At 42.4% G+C, this 14,517-nt stretch overlaps 2 protein-coding genes across 3 annotated transcripts; one reads left to right on the forward strand and one right to left on the reverse strand.

The window, feature by feature from the left end:
* Positions 1 to 389: 389 nt before the first annotated feature.
* Positions 390 to 8,428, forward strand: LOC310943615 (phosphoribosyl pyrophosphate synthase-associated protein 1-like). Of its 2 annotated transcripts, XM_083909238.1 has the most exons (11): positions 390 to 897; positions 2,444 to 2,496; positions 2,817 to 2,883; positions 3,492 to 3,664; positions 4,254 to 4,369; positions 4,501 to 4,556; positions 4,742 to 4,887; positions 5,055 to 5,099; positions 6,253 to 6,323; positions 7,137 to 7,283; positions 8,073 to 8,428. In XM_083909238.1, the coding sequence occupies exons 1-11, from the start codon at positions 740 to 742 to the stop codon at positions 8,229 to 8,231; spliced, it is 1,191 nt and encodes a 396-aa protein (XP_083765364.1). In that variant the 5' UTR covers positions 390 to 739; the 3' UTR covers positions 8,232 to 8,428. The 2 variants fall into 2 exon arrangements, with proteins under 2 accessions (XP_083765364.1, XP_083765365.1); XM_083909239.1 differs by lacking the exon at positions 5,055 to 5,099.
* A 2,548-nt stretch (positions 8,429 to 10,976) lies between these two features.
* rasd4 (rasd family member 4) lies at positions 10,977 to 12,126 on the reverse strand. The gene has a single exon (XM_083909104.1). It carries the CDS (start codon positions 12,031 to 12,033, stop codon positions 11,407 to 11,409), a length of 627 nt encoding a protein of 208 aa, XP_083765230.1. The 5' UTR covers positions 12,034 to 12,126; the 3' UTR covers positions 10,977 to 11,406.
* Between the last annotated feature and the right edge of the window lie 2,391 nt (positions 12,127 to 14,517).

A 14,517-nucleotide genomic window follows, 5' to 3' on the forward strand; every position in this document is an offset into this window, starting at 1 on the left:
TAATAGTGAAGAAATAACTTTAAAAACACTTAATATTCCGCGTAAGTAAAATTTGGCTGTATGATTCTACATAAATAACTATTATAATTAAACTCCTTTGGACCTAATTAATTTTGTTTTCAGTGTAAACACATTCACGACTAACTAACTGTCGTCCTCTGTTAGCTAGGTCAGTGCGCTTTAAATGTACGTCATACAAATCCCAATCATTGATTGGTCAAAACTGACATTTCACCCGCCCACATTTTGGTTGACGTAGCCTCTGATTGGCTGCTTTCAAGGCCACTCACTCTTCTTCGTTGAACGCGTGCCCGTGACGTACTTTGCCCCTGCTGCCTGTCTGGAGCGGTGTGGACCGCTTTGTTTTAGGAAGTTTACAGTGTGCGCACATTTAGCCGCTAACTTTCCCCGTAAAGGCAAACATTTCGGGGGTGGTAAAGACTCGGTGACCCGCATGGAAGCGAGGCTGGAGCGAAGCGGGGCGCTGTTTCCGGCGAGTTAGCTTGTTTGCGAGCACGAGAGCTACACTTTACGCTACTGGCGCAGCGAGCGTGTGCGTTTCTTGTGTTATTTAGTTTGTTTGCGACGATGTGATACAACGCTGTCCGCGTCAGTGCAAGTTCAAACGCTGGGATTTTAGTGTTAAAACGGCTTAAAAAAGACCAGGGCGGTGTTTGTTTCTCTTTCTGGCGACTTCGCGGGGTCGTAAACGGAACACCACATTGACTTCCAGAGCACTATGCCCATCAGGCGCTTTGGGGGTCACAGGTCTCTGGTCTCTCAAAACCCCAATCTGTCGTATGGTTTCGCCAAAATGAACGTGTCCAGAAGTGGTTACCGTGTGTTTTCTGCCAACTCCACCGCCGCCTGCATCGAGCTGGCGAAGAAGATCACAGAGTAAGTGGTTATGTTATTTTTTAAAGATGGATGACTGTGACTGACTTTTCTTTTACTGCCACGTCCCTGACATTAACATCACAAACACGGTGTCCCAAGTCCATTCGTGTATAATGGAAATAAACGGTCACTTCAGTCATGACACGAACACCGCAGCTGCACCATGTGACGTCATCTAACACTTCAGACAAGTGCTGCACCACTATGAGCGACTTGGAATGTGCTAATGCTAAAGTGAAATCCAGCATTTAAAGGTCCAGAATGTGACATTGTCAGAGGAATTATAGTATGTTTGAATACTTTTGTAACCTCAAAATAAGTGTATTTTAGGCAAGGATCCTGCTTTATTTAGGCCACTTTGTTGCACAGCCATGTTTTCTTTAGCATCTTTAGAAAGAGAAGAGCTGAGGCTAGTTCACTGTTTGTTATTATTAGATTGCACTAATTCTTATGTCTTGTTATGTCTGGGCAGTGCTAAATTTAATTCATTATCTCCTTTCCAACAGCTGAAAACAAAAACAACTTTAACTTTCAGAAAGTGTCGATGCAGCGTAACATCAGACAAAAGAAATATTTGTTTATTTGATTATGACACATTGGAAGAGTGTGAGAAGAATCCTCTTATTAAAGGCGTGTACAGTACAGACACTGCTCACTGTATACTGGGTGTCTCTTTGTTTGCTCGCCATTTATTAATTGTGATTCATGTATGTAGATGATTAAGTTAAACCTAGTTAGACCTGAATTACTCGAAAATAAACCATGTATTTAAATCTCAGTTGAAACACTCGATCCTGATCCAGGCATACAGCAGTGTTGTTGTTGTTGTTGTTGTTGGCGGCCTACTGTCATCGTTGAGCTGCAATATTTTTTCCCCCGCCCTGCTGCATAGTCAGGCAGCCAAACTCAATGTGCAATTCCCACACAGTGGAAAACAAGCTTAGCTTTCTCAGTTTTCATTGTTTGGGTAATTTTTAAGGTGATTATTATGCCATTCTGGAACAGAGTTAGCTTTCTGATGTGGGACAAAGGTTAACACGAGGTGCACATGCTGTAACCACATCGTCTCTGTATAGTAATGTTGTGTATAACAAGAAGTCTTCACTGAATGGAACATTCCTATATATATGCCAGCTAACCCTGTCTCACAGATTATTGCAGACAGACTGCACTCGCAAAGTTTCACCGGGATAAGTACGAACTCATCTGCGGTGCACACTTTAAGGAGCCGCCAAGTTTCGATCTCCATAACACGTGCTGTTATTCCAGCAACTATTCATTTTTTCAAATAAACAATATAATTTTTTTCTGCCAGAGGCTCAGTAGCAGTCCTAAATGCCTGGGCTTGTTCTGCGGTTTGTTTGTGATGCAAAGCCCAAAATTAATCAACTTAGGTGTGTCTGTGCCAAGTGCTTTTTGTGGATTTGTTATTCCCCCTCGTTTGAGCTGGTATGTTTCTTCTCGTAAATCTTACAATTAGACGTCTGAACACATTGCATTCGTGGCCTTTTCTTTTTGCTAACGCTGCACTGTTGTTTCCCTCCAGGCGCCTCGGTGTTGAATTGGGCAAGTCAGTGGTTTATCAAGAGTCAAATTCAGGTAAGAGTGTTTTATTTATTTTTTTCAAGTATCCCATTCCCATATTGACTGTCTGAAGAGAACCCGTTCAGACCTGGCTGATCACACGCAGACAGCGCTAATTGTAGATCTTCACGCGCCCATCACATCCTGACTGCGTCTTCAGATCAGATCACAAAAACCAAATTTGGAGCTGTATTGGGGATTCCTGTTATCTCATTTCAGAGCATGCATTGACACATTCTGTCCTCAGGACACATGGTGTGTTCCGCTATGTGAATTTAGAGATCCGTGTGGGGAATAATGGAGGAGTTTTTTTATTATGTTTGTTTTTATTCCAGAGACCAGAGTTGATGTGAAAGAGTCCGTTCGTGGACAAGACATCTTTATCATTCAGACCATTCCCAGGTGAGACCTAAGGATGCTTGTGATGCTTTAATATTTTCTATGATTAGACAGTTATTTCTGCAGGACGTGAATTACAATGTTTTCAGCCAATAGCACAGATTTACACATTTCTCAGTCGCTGTGCCAATTCTCAATCTCATTACTCTACTACTGACGGAAACAGATTTAATCATTTCTGTTATGGATTTTATCTCGAAGCAGAGCGCTTTGAGTTGAAATCAAGTTTACTTTATGGAGCAAATGAAACTGCAGAGACAGCACTGAGTGGCCGTTAGCCTTGTTAATCAGTTATTAGCTTTGAGGAAATGGCAGACTTTGAAAAGTGGGCAGAGGTCACAGGGGAGAGAGACATTTTTGACTTTCTTATGAGTATGGGCAGATCCAGCACTGACCTGCTGCCTGTGTGGGAGCTCTTGTTTCAAGGCTGAAATGTCTACAAACAAGTATCCTCTTACACTGACAACTGCTCTGCAGTATGTTAAAGTAGTGGCTTATTCAACAAACTCATAAGGTATGAAGTATTTTCTACTAACGCAGTTGTTTCTTTTGTTGTAACTAAGGCAGATTTTAAGATTTATTTAATCTGAATTATTTTTTTTTCCCCCCAGAGATGTGAACACAGCCATCATGGAGTTGCTGGTCATGGCGTATGCCCTGAAGACCTCCTGTGCCAAGAACATCATCGGAGTCATTCCCTACTTTCCGTACAGCAAGCAGTGCAAGATGAGGAAGAGAGGATCCATCGTCTGCAAGCTGCTCTCATCCATGTTGGCTAAAGCTGGTATGGACCGCATAAACACCTGCCTGTCAATTGACAAAATATTTTGCCTTTCGTTTAGACGGCGATGGTGTTTTTGGGGCTTAAAACGTAAAAAAAATGAAGCCACCCTCCAGAACGCTCCACCGTCGCGTTCCTGTCTAAAGGGTTGAAAACGCAAAAGTGTGCTCCGAGCTGCTCACGCTGACTATCCTCCCGTACGCGTTGACGTCAGATCCATGTGCAGTACAGCCAAAACAACAACAAACATGTCGGATTATATCCAACATTCAAGTTGCCATAGCTGCTACTTTGCGCTGCTAGAGAGAAGTAGAAGGAAGTTTTGATGCTCCTGCGCTCCTGGTGTTGTTGTATGGCAGTGCTTCACAGTGCCACCTAGCCACCTGGCATGCATACTACATCAAATTTCACACACCTTTGCGTCACCGTGTGCATGCAGATTTCCACCCAAAGACGCTCGTCTCAACACCAAATAAAAAGTGGGAACGCAGCGCCACTTTTGCGGTTTGTGTTCAGATCTTTGTCGTGTAAAGCCAGCCTCAAACACTGCTGGAAGATGTTCTGAACCCCCAAGTATGTGCATCTGTTGCAGGACTAACTCACATCATCACCATGGACCTCCACCAGAAGGAAATCCAGGGCTTCTTCACTTTCCCCGTTGACAACCTGAGAGCCTCACCTTTCCTCATCCAGTACATCCAGGAGGAGGTGAGGACACAGTGTGCCTCTTAATCACACAAGGATTAGCCATTTTTATTCCTTAATGTACTCCAATCTTAGTTATTTTAGTCTTACGTCTGCAGTCATTCCACCAATGAGAAGAATGCTTGTTTCCACAGATTCCAGACTACAGGAATGCCATAATTGTCGCAAAATCCCCTTCAGCTGCCAAGAGGTAACTAAGTTACAATGCACCGTTCCATTGTACTCGCTGCACTTTTGTCTTGCCATATTACTGCCTGTCATGCCTTTTGTGGGTATGTTTGTGTGCAAACATCGGTCTGCTTTCTCTGCTTTCTCGTCTGTGTCAGTTTCTTTGACTCTGGTTTGGTCTTGTCTGCGTGTGTTTGCATCTCTTAGAGCTCAGTCCTACGCCGAGAGGCTGCGGCTCGGGCTCGCTGTGATCCACGGGGAGGCCCATCAGTCGGAGTCGGACATGGCTGACGGTCGAAACTCTCCCCCGCTGTCCCGCACGACCACAGGACACACGGGGCTCGAGCTACCATGTAAGACGAATAACAAATCTGCTTCTTGGTTTTTTTTTTTCATTGTCAGACTTATTTCTCTTACTTTCTGAATACAGCTGCTCTTCACAAAGAGTTCCTTGTGATTCATGATTGTTGTATGTCTCATTGTGCAATAATGCCATGTACCACCCTGTCTTTTGCCACAGCAAGCTACCGACCTCATGCTCCATTCCCTGGCATAGAGCTCCCAAGTATGACCATGTGCCTTTGATGCTACTTGTGTTTCTTTTTTGCGGAATTGATTATTCCTGCCTGCATGGAATGAATGAACCGAGGAGTTAACCGAGGGCTTCCACTTCGTTTTTGCAGCTGGACGCACAAGAATTAGAATGTTGGTGGTCCCGTAAGAGGTGTCATTTCTGGAGGCCATCTTGTCTCCCGCCCTGTCAGTTGGGGGGGGGGGGGGAATGTTTGGACCAGAGTAAGAAGCAGAGAACAATATGACATGCCATGGTGTGTAAATAAACAGTACATGCATGAGAACAAAAGTAGCCTCATACTAATTAATCATCCTGTAAGATGTAAGTCGTCAAACTTAAAGCTAACATTTTGGAGGCTGACTTCTAAATGTGCCCTGTTGTTTTGAAAGGAGGTTTTTAACACGGTTGGAGACATGGAAAGATTATTATTTGAAATCTCTCTTCCATTTTGTCAAAAAAAACAACCTTAAGCTGAACATTATGAAGAGATGTTCTTTTTAATAATATTGTTATTATTGGATTCGATTGCAAATAATAATCAATCCTGGTTTTATCTAACACTATAACAAATGCGGTTCTGCAGCTGCACCGTTTAAACCCTTCTTAAAGGTCCAGTGTGTAACTTTATTGGCCAGAAATTGAATAGACGAACCAGCCAGAGTGTGTTTTCATAAGGCAGCTTACTATGCAAATGAAGAAGAAGAATGGCTCTCCCCACATGATCATAAAACAATGTCCACATCCATGGGAACAGCATCAGCTGACCGATGACTCAATGCACTTGTTGAAGACGTCCTCCTTTTACACCGTTCTGGAAATGTCAGCGTAGATATGACGTATTCTTACGCACTGGACCTTTACGACTCGGTTTAAGCTCAGCAGGTGCACAAACTCAGGAGTCTTTGATGGTGTTGTGTACTCATTGGATTGGTGCTGTGGTAGCTTTGAGACGTGTTGGAGTGGAGCTGTCTTGCATGGTGTTTGTTTTTTTTATGATGAAGGTTCTTCACTAAATCTCCCCCTAATGTAACACCCCCCCCCCATCAAGAACCCAATTCCCGGGGTGAGGGTCCCAGGCTCGTAGGGACGCAACTCACTCACTTCCTGTCCTGACATCGCTGTTCTCTTCATCTGTGTCTTTCAGTGATGATGGCCAAGGAGAAGCCGCCAATCACTGTCGTCGGAGACGTAGGAGGAAGGATTGCCATCATTATTGTAAGACGTCAAGCTTTTATGTCATTTTCTATATAACTTTAAATCTAAAACATATATATGTGTGTGTATATATATTTATATATATATATATGTGTGTGTGTGTATATATATCTGATATATATATTAACATCATTAATATATATATATATATATATACATAAATACATATACACAGATATGTGTATGTAAATACGTATATATATATATATGTATGTATGTATATACATATGTGTATATATGTACACGTAAGTATGTGTATATATGTACACGTAAGTATGTGTGTATATATGTACACGTAAGTATGTGTGTGTATATATATATATATACACGTGTATATATATATGTATACGTATATATGTATGTGTATATATGTAAATGTATATGTATATATGTGTGTGTGTCTGTGTATATACAGTATATGTATATATATTTATAAAGTGTGTTAAAATTAATTTGAACAATGCCAGAGTCCAATTTGAAAAAGGAAATATTGCAAGTTCACACATCATATTTGTAAGACTTTTTGTTTTTGTTCACTTGAAAGAAAGTGTGTGTGTGTGACCTCTTTTCCGTGTGCCCATATTACAGTTTGTGGGGTTCAGTGATTTTTATTGCTGATTTCTTACAGAGTCACTAAGGCGTCATAGTTTTGCTGCTTTTGTGCTTAATCGGAGTCATGTTCATATTTTCATTGTTCATGTGTTTAGATCACACAATAATATAGGAGTATACTAATAGTATATAATACTACTGTCATGCATTCGTGCTTTACCCGCCCCTGTGTGATTGCTAATCCAGTGTTCACTTTGTCAGGATGACATTATAGATGATGTGGGGGACTTTGTTGCAGCAGCAGAGATCCTGAAGGAGAGGGGAGCCTACAAGATCTACATCATGGCTACACACGGCCTGCTCTCTGCAGAGGCACCGAGGTTAATCGAGGAGTCTGCAATTGACGAGGTAAAATAAATCTCTTGCAGACACACACACACACGGGTTTGCACACAGGTTATTCTTCTGAGGACACTGCATTCCCTTCCATTCATTGTGACAGCTTTAACAAAGTTAATTTTTAACCTAAGCACAATTTAAATAGCCCTGAACTCGACACCAGTTCCTAAGCGATTGGATTCTACCTTAGTAGGAACAGGTTGTGGTCTCTGTGAGGACACACACACACACACATGGTCCTAAAGAGTTGAGAATACTAGTATATTCACACACACAGCATTCGTAGTGAGGATGCATTCCCTAGTCTCTTACCCTAACCTTAAATATCACAAATAAATGCCTTACCCTTACTGTAAAACCAGGTCCTAATGCATAAAAAGCCCTTTAATCTTGTGAGGACTAGGCAAAATGTTTATTCTGCATGGTTTATATACCCATAAAAAGCACACACACACATTTTTACCATATACCTTCTATTTCTGCCTTGAAGAATAGTGCCAGTGTTTTTGCGGTGGAGCTTTACACGTTTATTTATTATCTTCATTTTGTCATTCATTGTTAGCTTTTATTTGTTGGTTGTGTCACAAAAGTTACTTTAAAAAATTACTTGACAGTTGTTGCAAGGTTTATTACACTTATTTTTCTCCGTTTCTGTTTAAAATCACACAGATATAAGTGAATAAGATCCATAGTTGGTCTTAAAATGGTGCAAATTTAAGCTTGAGCACACACATTGCAGGGCTGCCTCAGATGTGTTTAGTGGTGAAACTAATCCTAAAACCTGACCTAAACCCTCAGGTGGTGGTGACCAACACCGTTCCCCACGAGGTTCAGAAGCTGCAGTGTCCCAAAATCAAAACCGTGGACGTCAGCATGATCCTCGCCGAAGCCATCCGGCGCATCCACAACGGAGAGTCCATGGCCTATCTGTTCCGCAACATCGCTCTGGATGACTGAGGCAACGCACTCACACACTTGCATTCCTGCACACAAACAGACACAGGGCCAAAAAATCCAGTCTCTATTTTAACCAAATCTGCTTGTTTCGCTGGCAAGTCTCTTCGTTCCGTTCGCTCGATGTTACACAGGAAACTAAAACGATTGCTTTCTCTGATGTTTCGTAGTTTAACTGTATACGCGTAATAAACTGTTACTTTATGCTTCAAACGACTGTAACATTATGTATCATGGCAAATAAAATCTATTCTTGGGTGAGTACGGTTCTGTACGTTTGTTTTGACTTTGTAGATTTAAGGTAAATGTGATGCATTGGAGGACAGTAGCACAGCTGGAAATGTGGACACCTGACATGGTTTACATTTCCTAGAGGAAGTGACAGAATTGTACAGCTTTAGAGTCAAAGCTCAAACTTTCAGTCGAGGTTTCAGTCCGAGCTTCATGAACCGTGGCCAGCTCAGAAATGCTTCATCGCATTTTCAGCTGCAGTTGGAGGGAAAAAAAATCATTAAGCTGTTAAGAGTTTGTGCTAAAGATCTTTGCAATGGGTGAGATGTATTTTCAATATACAGTACAGCACTTATCATGAAATACAGGGTAACGTTGTAACGACTGTAGGGTTAGATTAAAAAACAATCATTTAACTTTAATGTACATTTTTATAACCCTCTGCATATAAACCGTTTACTAGATTGTCAGTGACATTTTACAGCAATTTCCTGATGTACATACAGTTGTAAATTCACCTTTTTTGAATGGGTTCCACATTTTTACGAGGGTGTCACACACACACACACGCTGAGTAAATATAGGCATGTGACACATTCTAGTTATTTTTACCGTGCTACTTTACGCGATGTGAATAGACCTAATTACAGTTTCATGCGAGCGACACACAGTTCTGCTAAAAACATCACTTTGCATTTTTTTTATAAATCTCCGTCGGGTTCTGTCGAGGACCCTGAACTTGTTCTAAACGCCTCAGAGTTTGCTTGAATCTGCTGAGGAGCTTTGACCAAGTCCAGGGTCGAGGACATCTGACAAAAAAAATAGGTGCTATGTCTGTGGAGGTGAAATCTGAAGTGAAGCCGTGTTTAAAAGAAAAAAAAGCAGCTCCTCAGATAATCCCCTCTCCCCTAAGTTAAAGTAGAGCTCGGTGTTCTCAGATCTTAAGTCCACACACCTGCGTGACGCTGAAGCTTCTACGTCTCCGTCTCTTCGCGAATGAACGAGAACCAAGTGCAGAAGGACGTTTTAAATGTGGACCGAAAGAGGAACTGCCTGCGAACGTTAACTCGGCCACTTCCTCAAATTAAAACAGGAAACTTAAGTCTAATCTGATGGAAGTGGAGGGTTTGTGTGTGTGTGTGTGTGGGGTAGGGGCTCTACCTGAGCAATACAGCTGTGTCTCTGTGTGTGTGTGTTGCATTAAGGGGAACTATGCACAGCTATTTCAGGAACTGCACCCAAGAACGCGTTCTGAACCGGTTAGACGAGAGCGTTATCAGAACCTTTTGGAGTTGTGATGTTCAAACGACAGTTTAGTTTTCCTCCGATTTGACGGTCGTGAGGCGGTAAACGTCACGTCGTCATCGTCTACGCCGCTTCTGCGATTGATCCGTCGCATTATTGCACACGTCGCGTACATATTTCTTCTGTAATTGACAGGATGTTAACACAGTTCCTTAGAAGCTAATCAATCTGCTCAGATTGTAATTTAAGAAGCTAATCCTCATAATCTAATTGAAGCATGTGTTCGTACATCAGGACCTAAAATATACTTGAAATTACTTTCTTAAAAACACAGATTGACATGAGTAAATTAGTGTTTGAAGCCTCAATGTCGGTATTGCAGGTAAACTGTAATAAATACACTCTGTTTATGTGAGTGCCTTGAGCGTTTTCCACCAACAGATGGCGACAGAGGTCTTTATTATCCGTGCGGTGCAGACAGCTGAGAAAACCAAAGCTTTCCCTTCTCCTTTTCACTTCACTTTACACGGTAATTTAATAGCGCGTTCCAAATCACCCCGCTCAAAAACACGCGTGTACTTCATTGTCACTTCTTATTTCGTTCATATCTGATCCTGCAAGCTCCATAGTGAAAGTGACGGACTTCAGTATTGTCCTCTCTGACCTCCTGAATGAGATATTGGTATGTTTTATTATTATTATTATTATTATTATTATTATTATTATTTTATTTTATTAAGAACCCTTTAAGTCCCGCAAGGGGAAATTCAATTCTGCAGTGAGTTAGTGAACACACACAGCACACAGTGAGGTGTAGAACATGTAACCCAGCGCAGTGAGCTGCCATGCCAGTGAGCGGCGCTCGGGGAGCAGTGAGGGGGTTAGGTGCCTTGCTCAACAGCACTTCAGCTGCGGACTGGTCGGGGATTGAACCGGCTACCTTCCGGTCTCAAGCTCGAAGCCCTAACCACTAGGCCACAGCTGCCCCAAATATATGTGATTAATCATCCTTTTATTACAACTTTACCCTGAAGTATAGTTATTTCTGCCTTACCCGTCTCAAAATCAGCAGTTCCACACAAACAGGTTTTATTTTGTCTTTTATTACACATTTAGATCCACATTTACACGTCAAATAAACAGTAGTAGTAACTTCTCAGTCGATGTAATGATACAAAAGTGAAACGATACAATAGTCCCTAAAAATTAAAAGTGCATTGTTTTATTTCAACATAACAGTTGCATTTGTGCTTTTATGGTAAATTTGGACTTGCATACAAACGGTAAACGTAACGATGTGCTACAGGTGAATAAAATAAGTACATTTACAAATTTACATGAGAAAAACAAACTCACAACATTGTATTTACACGTTTCTCTCGGTACAATTCAAATTTTCCCGCCACGTATTTGCATCTAAACACAGCAGCGTGTCACCAAAATAAGCAGCAACAACATTTACATGAAGTAAACAACCGTGTAACGAGCGCGTCTTCTTTCTCTTCTGTCGATTCAAGCGGACAGTCTCTTTCTGTCCACTCAAAAAACCTCCTTCTCTCGCCTTGTGAATCCCAAAAAATGTACGCGTTGGTGCAGATTCTCACGATCAGGCATCGCTACCGAGTCCAGCAGGACTCTGGTTCACAGCGTTCCGCCCCCGTCGGCTCATCTCTTGTCCCCATCCTTGGAGACGCCTCTCCTCCTATGACAGAATGCAGCTGTTGGTCTTGTTCATCGGAGGCCGGAAGTCGGTGTCTTTGGGGAAGGTTTCCCTGCGCCTTCGCAACGCGGGGCTCAAGCGGCTCGGCAGGTTGGCCTGCTGCAGGAGCTCCTTGAACACCTCCACCACGTTGGCGTTCTCCTTCGCCGAAGCTTCCAGGTAACTGTTGTGCCAGTCCAGCTCCACGGTCGCCAGGACGTCGTCGCCGGGCACCCGGCGCTCCTCCTCGCGGTCCGCCTTGTTGCCCACCACCACGATGGGCGTGTGCTTGTCCTCCTTGATCTCCAGGATCTCGTCTCGGAGGCCCTTGACGGCCTCCAGCGACTCGGGGTCGTCCACGGCGTACACAAGCGCGAAGGCGTCGCTGTTCTGGATGGACAGCTTGCGCATGGCGGGGAAGGAGTAGCTGCCGCTGGTGTCCAGGATCTCCACGGTGACCTTGACCCCGCCGATGTCGTACTCCTTGCTGTGCAGCTCTTCCACCGTGCGTCGGTGCTTGGGCTCAAAAGTGTCCTGCAGGAAGCGCTGGATCAAGGCCGTCTTGCCCACTCCGGCTGCTCCCAGGAACACGATACGCACATGGGTCTTCTCCTTCACCTCCAGGGACATGCTGGGTTTGTTTTTAGGCTGAGATGAGCAGAGAAAATGTTCCCCAAAAACAGTCTATTAACTCACTTCCTCTTGGTGGTTATCTGCTGTAGAACAGACACCACAGAACACTCTCTGTCTCTTAAGTTTCTAATGAGTCTCCTCGAGCTTCTTTGTTTGCTTTTTCCAGCTTTCAATTATTTTTAGCTGTTAAAGCTCTCCAGACTTGCTTATTGGGCTTCCTCTGTGTTTCTGATCCGTACATTGCCTTTTATGCCTGTCATAGTGAGAGAGCTCCCATGCCCCCCCCCCACCCCCCTGCATTTACAACCAATCCGCAGAGAGCAGCCTGTTGAAGAGCATCGCCCAGGCAGCCAATGAAGGCAGAGCATGCAAATCTGCATTACAGGGCCGATTCAGGAGAGAGGAGGCGATGTCTGTCTGAAAAAGAATAAACAGAAGGCAGCGGTGTGGAATCAGGAACCCCGTTTGTTGATTTTATTCTTATGCTGCTGTTGTTGCAGAATAGGAATAAATGTGTCAAATAAAAGTGTCAGAAAATGTCTCTTGCATAGAAATTGTTCCTTGTAAAAAAAAACCCCCCAAAAAAAACCACAGGATACCATGAATTCTAATGTCCTGACACTTCTTCATATGAATATAATTATGTTGTCTTGACCCAGTCATTAGACTGCAGCGAAGAATCTGTTTATGTATATGTGTGTATATATATGTATGTATATATACATATATGTATGTGTATATATGTATGTATATATACATATATGTATGTGTATATATATGTTTGTATATATATATATGTGTATATATGTACGTACATATATGTATGTGTGTGCATATATGTACATATATGTACGTACATATATGTATGTGTGCATATATGTACGTATATATACATATGTGTGTGTATATGTACGTATATATACATATGTGTGTGTATATGTACGTATATTTATGTATATGTGTGTGCATATATGTACGTATATATACATGTGTGTGTATATGTACGTACATATACACGTGTGTGTATATGTACGTATATATACACGTGTGTGTATATGTACGTATATATACACGTGTGTGTATATGTACGTATATATACATATGTGTGTGTATATGTACGTATATATACATATGTGTATATATGTATGTGTATATATGTATGTGTGTATATATACATATATGTATATGTGTGTATACATACACATTTATGTATACATATGTATGTTTATATATATGTATGTAACTGCAGTGAATCATTTCAGAAAAGAAAAAGATGCCAAATACAGTCCCAGATATATAGCTCTTTGTAGCCAATGTGGTCTGGGAGGTGTTAATCACATGAAGTAAGATAAAGAATATATTGTCTCTCCCTTGATAAACCAATAGTAGTAGCTTAGCGTAAATTCTTTGATACACACGAAGCAAGTTTTAAGTGAAATTGTCCACTTCATCTGTCTGTGCTCTAATTTACTTACATGGTTCAACCTTTGGAGGTCTAAAAAGCTAGTGTTTGACTCTCTGACATCTGTTCTCGGTATAGATCTAGGTCTAGAAACGGTGTCTCTGTATCTGCCGTTTCATTGCTTCCAGTACTGAAGGTAGTGTAGAAATACAACTTCAAAAGCCTGTGCGATTAGCTTCTAGTGGTGCCTTTGCAAAAATGACTACATGTTGCTCGTCGTCGGGGGGGAAAGCAGCTTATAGATCCCGTCTGACTGTCACACATGGCGATGTATGTCTGTGTGAGTCACCTTCAGCTGTCCTTCGAGTCCTGCCAGTTAGTCAGAGTTTGTCGTGGAGGAGCGAGTCTCCTAAATTTCCCCCGAGACCCGGCATCGTCTCTTGCAGACCGGTGCCTCTCGCTGACTGCCTTGTTAGGTTCGCAAACAAGTGTGGAACTGAGCTAAAGCCCCTGGGGAACACAGGAACACGTGGTCTGACCAGCACACTTAATATTCACTCGTATACTGACTCCCCGGGGGTCTGCTGTGCCTGATGGGCAGTGAAGCAGAGCGAAGCATGGCCAGGATTATTAGCTGTGGAGCCTCCTGTGGTCCTGGTACACAGTGTGAGACCAACCTTCATGTCTGCAATTCTTGCTGTGGTATTTAAATCTTGGTTTCTCAACTGTAGACGTTAATAAGGTGTTAATACGTGCTTAATATTTACTAATAAAGGCCTAGTATGCGACTTCTCTGCATGTCAGTAAGCACCTAGTTGATGGTGGAGACGTCTTCCCTAATCTAAAGCGTCACCACATCTTGTTTTCCCACGTACGCAAGTCTTTAACTCCGTTTTTAGAGCACAGCTCGCTATACTTTGCTAAGTTTCAAGGTTACCATGACGACTGCCTTTTAGTCTCAAAACTCTGCACATAACAGCTCTCAGCGCCGTGAAGGTCAAACACTCAAATGAAGCAACAATTAGCGAGATGTATTTTTTTTTTTATTTGATGGTTGACCTTCAGCGTGGCCATCGCTA

Source organism: Microchirus variegatus (genome assembly GCF_963457635.1).
Source record: "Microchirus variegatus genome assembly, chromosome: 23".
NCBI lineage: Eukaryota > Metazoa > Chordata > Actinopteri > Pleuronectiformes > Soleidae > Microchirus > Microchirus variegatus.

Bases quoted from the DNA above. Each gene is read 5' to 3' on its own strand.
- rasd4 (XM_083909104.1), bottom strand. From the start codon at position 12,033: ATGTCCCTGGAGGTGAAGGAGAAGACCCATGTGCGTATCGTGTTCCTG.
- LOC310943615 (XM_083909238.1), top strand. From the start codon at position 740: ATGCCCATCAGGCGCTTTGGGGGTCACAGGTCTCTGGTCTCTCAAAAC. The intron at 898-2,443 runs GTAAGTGGTTAT...GTTTCCCTCCAG, and splicing joins CTGGCGAAGAAGATCACAGA to GCGCCTCGGTGTTGAATTGG. The intron at 7,284-8,072 runs GTAAAATAAATC...CTAAACCCTCAG, and splicing joins AGGAGTCTGCAATTGACGAG to GTGGTGGTGACCAACACCGT.